The sequence below is a fragment of the Berghia stephanieae genome, chromosome 5 (genome assembly GCF_034508935.2).
Source record: "Berghia stephanieae isolate SIO BIC M18660-M18661 chromosome 5, UCSD_Bste_1.3, whole genome shotgun sequence".
In the NCBI taxonomy this organism is placed as follows: domain Eukaryota; kingdom Metazoa; phylum Mollusca; class Gastropoda; order Nudibranchia; family Aeolidiidae; genus Berghia; species Berghia stephanieae.
The window spans coordinates 46,997,724-47,005,198 of record NC_088364.1 but is presented as its reverse complement, the minus strand read 5'-3'; the positions used below and the strand labels follow the sequence as shown (position 1 = coordinate 47,005,198).

Below are 7,475 nucleotides of genomic sequence, written 5' to 3'. Positions count from 1 at the left end.
AGAAAAACATCTAAAATAAATAGAGATTAACATTAACTTGTTAACTTTACAAAAATACATTTATTTCATAAATAAAGTAATCGCCAATTTCTTTGGGGGAAAACATCCCTATAAAACAATTTTAATATTTCCAGAGAAATACTTATGTTGACATTTTGTTCATAAACCCAAGTATTTGTGGAAATATCTATGTATAATTTAAGAGCATTATCTCATATCAATCATTCTCAATTAATATCTATTCTCATAAACAAATTAAATAATGAAGAAATGTATTAAAAAATTAATGGCTTTCTCTACAAGGTGAAATTTTTCACTCAACACAAGTGGTCAGTCATGATGTTGGCAACACGTTCAGCTCCGTCTTCGATCAAAAATGTCTCGTGGCTCCCTTCGACTTCCATCACACTGACATTACCATCACACACCTTCAATGAGAAAAAAATAAACAGTAAAGGAGAAAATAAATTCATGAATCATGGAATCTACACATGCAGCTAGCTTACGGAATATGATAGAGCAGTCACAAGATTTTTGTTTAAAACTCTTCATTCACACAATTCAGGTGTGAATGAGTATCTGGCTATATATTTAAGTGTAAGAATGCTTGCCCAAAAAGGCCTATCAAGTAACTTGCACTGTATGAAGTGGAAATTTGAATCCATGTGGCCTGCTGGTGGAACCAATAAAGCACTGTGGGTATTAAACAACGTTGTGGTCTAGTGGAGGGGTTCATTGTTTAACCGTGTCTATCTTTTTTTAAAATGTACATCATAAGTATGCTAAAGGACTGATGCACATTCCGGTAGCAAAGCTCAAAAACCAATGGGATAAGTTCAAATAATACAAGTACCTATACTCCAAGAGAAACCTCTCTATAAATCCAGACATATGTTGAGAAATATATATTAATCATTCAGTTACAAAATAAATTTTAAAATAAGATAACAGTAAAACATTGCTGGGAGTTGATTAACAACAAGAAAAAAAAGCATTCATTTAACAATTACAATACAGCACAAACTATTTAGTACTGTTCCTGTATAAGGAAATCAAGTTATGTGAAAAGGGACAAAGAATATTGTGAACTAGAAGAAATACTGAGACCTGACCAGTATAGAACACAAGGGAAAGTCAAGGGTTTGCAGGCAGTCAAAGGATTGAATTGATGGCATGACGATTACAACTACAGTGGAATCATGATAAAGTCGGCACCATCAGACCAGAAAGATTGGTTTATTTTAAGCATGATTGACTTTATGCATTATCTATGGAGCAAATAAAGAACAGAAAACTTGGGACCAACAAGAGGTGTTGAAGTTGACTTAAGTGTGTTGACTTTATGCATATTCCAGGGTACTCCACTGATGATGACGATGTTGATGACGATGATGGCAATAATTGATCATAGCAATGACATTAAAAGCAACATTTCCAAACTGCCTATTCCCCACACAGTATTAAGTAACCAGATTCATACTCAAATGACCATACCATAACATTCTTACCTCGTGCAAGTTATAATCAGGTTTCAGAGATCCAGAGCTGATCATTGAGGATGCAATGACATTCTGTTTTGCTCGGACTAGTGTTAGGTCTCCAGAGAACTGACCAGCCTTATAATCGCCAACTATTCTGAGAAGATTATAAAACGCAATGGCTAATCTTTCCAAATCCTCACGACAGGGAAACACCTCAGTCTTCATGAGTATGTCCACGACTATCTCTACTTGTTTTTCCAAGTCACTGTATTGTAACAACTGGTGGTAAATCTGAAGCAAAATAAAATAATAAAGGGATGATTTAACTTTGTTATAAAGTACTTAAATGTCCTTGAAAAACTTAAAGATTTGGTCATGTTAGCATAGGAAAGAATGTGGAATAAAATAAGATTAAATGCACAAATTCAAACAAACATAATATAGTAAATGCAAGCAAACAGAAAGAGAAAATAGGTGCTTGATTTAGAATTTCAATGTCACGCCAGGGCCAATAAAAAATGATGGGACAAGTGATAATCCATGAAAAAGTGGTGACTTTGTTTTTTTAGAGGTATGCACTATTCGCCACTATTAGGACATTTTAGCGCCAGTAAAAAGAAAGAAGATACGGAGGAAAATTAGTAGATCTGAAGTTAAAAGCACCAAAGAAAAGGAAGACAAAGAGGACTGGTTCAAATAGAGGACAGAAGATTCCATGAGCAGTCCACTTTGGTACCTATTTTGACCCTAAAAATCTCATCCAGACACAAGAAAGGAATCCTAATATGAAAGATACACTGTTTACAGACTACAATACATTCACAACTAATAATTACAAAGTACATAATAGAGAGATGATTTATAATGGAAAAAAAAAACATCTCTCAAAAAATGATCTATGCATTTGGCTGTCTCCCTCCAAGCTAAGGATCTTTGCCAGAACCAGGAAAAAAACCCCAAGCAATCTCAATCCAGAACAAAGACAGATAGTAACATGGAAAGGGAGAACAGGTACAGAGGATAGAAGACACGGCAAGTGACCTCTTTGCCCACCATGGGAGATCAGAAGACCCCACCCAGAAGTGACGATTCAAATAAACAGATTTACCTCTGCCTATTGTTACTTTCAACTAAATATTGAAATGAAATTTAATGATGGGATTTTGAGAAACCCAATTAGCACTCTTTTCTCCAAAACAATAGATGAATCTACACCAATGTGAACCAAATGGTATTATTTTGTTCTTGAGGATTTTAAGGCGCTTGCAACACATTAAGGTCATATCAGCGCCAGTAAATAGGAAGAAAATGGGATAGTAAACAGTTCAAGAATAACAATTAAAGCACCCAAGAAAAAGCAATACAAAGGGGAATTGATTCCAATGGGAAACAGATGTAGATTCCAAAAGCACACTATCAGTGTACTTAGCTTGAGATCACCTAAAAGTCTCATCCAGACACAAGCACAGGTCCCCACTAAGAGGAATACACTCAAATGTTTACAAACGATTGTGTATGTGTATATATATATAATATATATATATATATATATATATATATATATATATAACCAAAAAATTAATACAATGCATAACAGAGATGATTTACAAGACAAAAAATATCATCTCCCAAAACTCTAACTCTAACCATACATTTGACTGTTTCCCTCCCAGCCAGGCTATCCGGCCAGGGCCAGGACAGAACCAAGTAATCTCATTCCAAGTCAAAGACAGAAAGCATGTTGGAAAACAGATATAGGGGATAGAAGACACAGTAAGTGCCTCCCTGACCACTTTAGGAGGCCAGGAGTAAAGGGGTAGAAGAGGTAGTAAGGACCAATGAAGAATTCACCAACCTATGGTCAACATTCCCCCACACTATGGCCGACACAAAAGAACATTTCTTGCATTGGGCTTTAAGCGTTCTTTGTTAATCAATTACCTTCATTGATCATTAGATTTTTTTTACATGGAAAAGAATGAAAGCCTTTAGAACAGAAGAGTCAATGCAGCATTATCTGACATGGCAGTTTTTCTCAACAAAAGAAAATTCCCAAATTTTGCAAGCTTAGAACAGCAAAATTTGCAAACATTTGCGATTAATTTTCCTACAAACCCATAATTAGTTCATGAAAATTCTATTTGTTTGTTTTTAAGGGTTTCACAGCGCTTGCAACAAATGTAAGGTCAAATCAGCGCCAGTAAAAAGGAAAAAAATGGGATAATAAAAGAGAAACTACTCTTGATTGATCTTTCACGTTCTACACGAGCTATCAAATTAAAAGAAGAAAAAGATTCGTAATTTTTTTTTCGCCTTTTTTTTTCTTTGCAAAATCTCGAAAATTTGCACCAAAAAAATGCAGATTTTGCCCCCAAAAATTGCAGATTTTGCAGCCGCAATTCAAATCAGTGATATTTTGCGATTTTTGTGCAAGTGATGCAAAATACTCTGAAGTAACTGAAGTGTGTAAGAGACCATAATTATAATTGCTTATTTTCCTCTGAAAAAGACTCGTATATCAGAGTGCTTTCCATCAAATATCACAGCTATGCAATCACAACTGGGTGGACAACAAGGCCAGAAAAAGACCAAAAAAAAACAAAAAACAAAACAAACAAAAAATGTTATGCAAATGAAAACAGCATTTGGTGCTCTACCCATTGAGCATTGGATCAGTCTTGGATTAGTGAATCTCAAAAGTCATAAGGTACATAGACAATTCTATTTTCTGATCAATAAACGAATGTATGTAACTAAGATGTATTTCACGCCCTTCATTTGTGTACCGAGTGCTTTACCAGCAAAGTTACTCAAACCTCAAATGTCTTGGATATTAAGAGGAAAGAAACTACTTACTGAGAGCTCATCCTCCACGTTAATAAACTGTTTGAGGAAACCAACCATGAATCCAGCCTGTTCCTCTGCCAGTGAATTTGGTTTCAAGGCCTTCTTATAGGCATTGGTGTACATGTCGAGGTAACGGTGAGACCCATCCAAAAGGGTCAGAGATTGCACAATATTGACATCACTACAATCAGGGTAATATTTTTGTAGCTGACATGCCATTTCCAGGGCAATCACAGAACCTAGCGAGTACCCAGCCAGTCTATATGGGCCTGTTGGATCCACTTTGTTAATGTTCTGGGAAATTACACAGATTCATAATTATTTTTGCAAAAAAAAAAAAGAATAAATGCTTAATCTGTTTCAAGCTGGTATATTTTGTCGTTAGAAATATTAAGTGGAGGAGTGGGGAAGAGGGGAAGTGAAGTTTTGCAATATGTTACATGATGAAAAAGTCTAAAAGAGAAAGGAAGAAGACTAGTTCAAACAGAAAAGAGAAGTTGATCCAAAGCAATCTTTCAATATGTCAAGATTAAAATTCCTAAAAATCATACCCTGACACTAAAAAAAAAAAACCAAAAAAATTGAGCTTTTATATAGGACTAAACATGCTCAAAGCACTTTACAAAGATTCCCTGACCAACAGCAACACGTAACGTGTAGAACGAGACATCGCACCTGTTAGGTGATATTACAATATTTCTCAAACAGAGGCAACGCTGTTAACGACCAGGTACTCATTTTACACCCGAGAATGGTGAGAGAATATTAGTAAAGAGCCTTTTCCAAGGACTCAACTGTGCGCAAAGCGAAGTTCAAACCCAGGACTTTCCAATCCAAAAGCGAGTGTTATACCACAAGACCACATAGCTCCACCCAGCTAAATGTCTTTAAAATGTAAGACTTCTAACATGTAATCACTCTTAAATATGATAACTATAAAATACCTGGTAATTTCTTTACACTACAATATTCAAGAGTTCGACAGCACGCGCATACACACATATATACACACAAGCATACACGTACACATATGCATATACTCACACACACATACGCATACACACTTTCCCATACATAAACACATATATGGACGCATACATATACAAACACACACATTCAACACACACACGTAAACACAAACATACCTGTAAGTAAAATCCAGCCAAAGCCTGCAAGGATGTTAGGGGTGCCTCTGCTGTCAGCTGAATACCGTATACTGGGCAGAGAAGACAGGAGGCCAGGGATCTCAAGGTCTCAATATTGCCTGAATGAAAATGAAAATAAGATTGAGCAAAATGACTAAACAGAAAGCACGATTGGGAAAATATGGTGGAAAAGTAAGTTCTTTTGGCTCTGCAATGTTTAAAAAAATATAAGATATCAGACAGAAGTGATTAAGTCATTAAATAGGCTTCAACAGTGGTGACGTCACTTCCCTCGTTATGACGCACAGTAAAACTTAGTAACTGGTTCTAAATTATCGGAACAATGGCGTACACCCTTATGAAATACTTGTCCGACAAGCATAAAAGTGTATCCAGAGGAGAAAAACATAAATCTGATCATGCTTTGACTTTTATACATTCTGACCACATGACATGTGAAAAAGTTCTAGCCAGCATGAAGAATAAAAAGTACAGATTTTCTTTGTTTAGAACCAAGCTGCTCGTTGCTGGGCAGATGCGACATCAGACTATTGAATCCTATTTAACCAGATGTTTTCATGCTTACAGTTAAACTATAAAAATAAAAATTGGTTAAAGACCCACCTACTGAAAATTTTAAAAATGTGTATCCAGGAGTAAAAAATGTGCACCAGTATTGTCATGTCTTTATATTCTAACTTGGAAGTCAATGGGACTCATCAGCTACTGTTGTACATTTTTTAAACCAAATATCTTGCTGCGAGTAGTCTTCCGAGCCATGATACTCGCTTGCGGATTGGAAGGTCCTGGGTTCGAGCCATATATTAGAAAAATTAATAGGGACAAGTGAGTTATTCTGACTGGCAAAAATAATGTAAAAATTGTCTGTTTCGTTAGAAATACACTTACTGTTTGTGTTGTTGTTTACATGTGTAAAGGTGTGTGTTTGTCTGTAAGTGTGGGTGTGTGAGTGTGTGTGTGTGTGTGTCTATGTGACTACGATCTGAACCAGAAATAGAACGATACGTCTTGTATTCTGTTTTTCTTCTCTTCGAAAATGGAAGTTCTTTTGCAAAATAGGCCAGTTTCAATTGGATTCAATAGTCTGATGTCACGTCGCCCAGCAACGGCGAGCAGCGTGGTTCTAAACAAAGAAATTGGGTACTTTTTATTCTTCATGCTGGCTAGAACTTTTCATATGCTAAGTGATCAGAATGTATAAAAGTCAAAACATGATCATATTTATAATGCTTTTCTCCTCTGGATACACTTTATGTTCATCGGAGAAATATTTCATAAGGGCGTCTGCCATTGTTCCGATAGTTTAGAACCAGTTACTAGGTTACTATGCGTTATTACGGGGAAGTGACATCACGACTGTTGAAGCCTAATAATCCAGGAAGAAGTATTCAAATGGTTAGAAGTCAAAAGTTGTTTACAATGATTTTTTTTCTTCAATATATTCTATTTCCATCATAGACGTGACTTCCGCTTGTTTAGATGGAATCCATAGATATACATCTGTACTACCAGATCGCTTGCGATGTACGTTTAGCACGCGATACGACGCCATTCATACTTGAGGCAACCTATACCGGAAATGGGGAGTGGCGTGTTGGGTTTTCATTCATTTGTTATCAAAACAGTTTTAAGGAGACAATGGTTAACATTGCAAATCACAAAATGTTTATAATATTATACACCTAACTATTGCAATTTACATCTCCGTAAATTAGATATTCATTTGTCTTTCATTGTGTTTAATTCATTCATCAATATGGTGCATTCCTGTTGTGTATACAAATGCCATATTAGAGCCCTAAAGACAGCAAAATTACTTTTCATAGATTAGTCAAATTAATTACTTTATTAGCCTCATGATAATGTATGAATGCATGTTTGTGTAATTTTGCTTTTTGAGAAATTAGTGGCGATGATGATGAAGATGATGATGATGATGATGATGATGATGATGATGATGATGATGATGATGATGATGATG

At 35.6% G+C, this 7,475-nt stretch overlaps 1 protein-coding gene across 1 annotated transcript; it reads right to left on the bottom strand.

Annotated features, from left to right (window-relative positions):
* Nucleotides 1-9: 9 nt before the first annotated feature.
* Nucleotides 10-6,931, bottom strand: LOC144973045 (fatty acid synthase-like). The gene is made up of 5 exons (XM_078915013.1): nucleotides 6,913-6,931; nucleotides 5,474-5,592; nucleotides 4,338-4,622; nucleotides 1,509-1,772; nucleotides 10-428 (listed from the first exon to the last, which is right to left on the bottom strand). Exons 3-5 carry the CDS (start codon nucleotides 4,545-4,547, stop codon nucleotides 318-320), a joined length of 585 nt encoding a protein of 194 aa, XP_078771139.1. The 5' UTR covers nucleotides 4,548-4,622; nucleotides 5,474-5,592; nucleotides 6,913-6,931; the 3' UTR covers nucleotides 10-317.
* Between the last annotated feature and the right edge of the window lie 544 nt (nucleotides 6,932-7,475).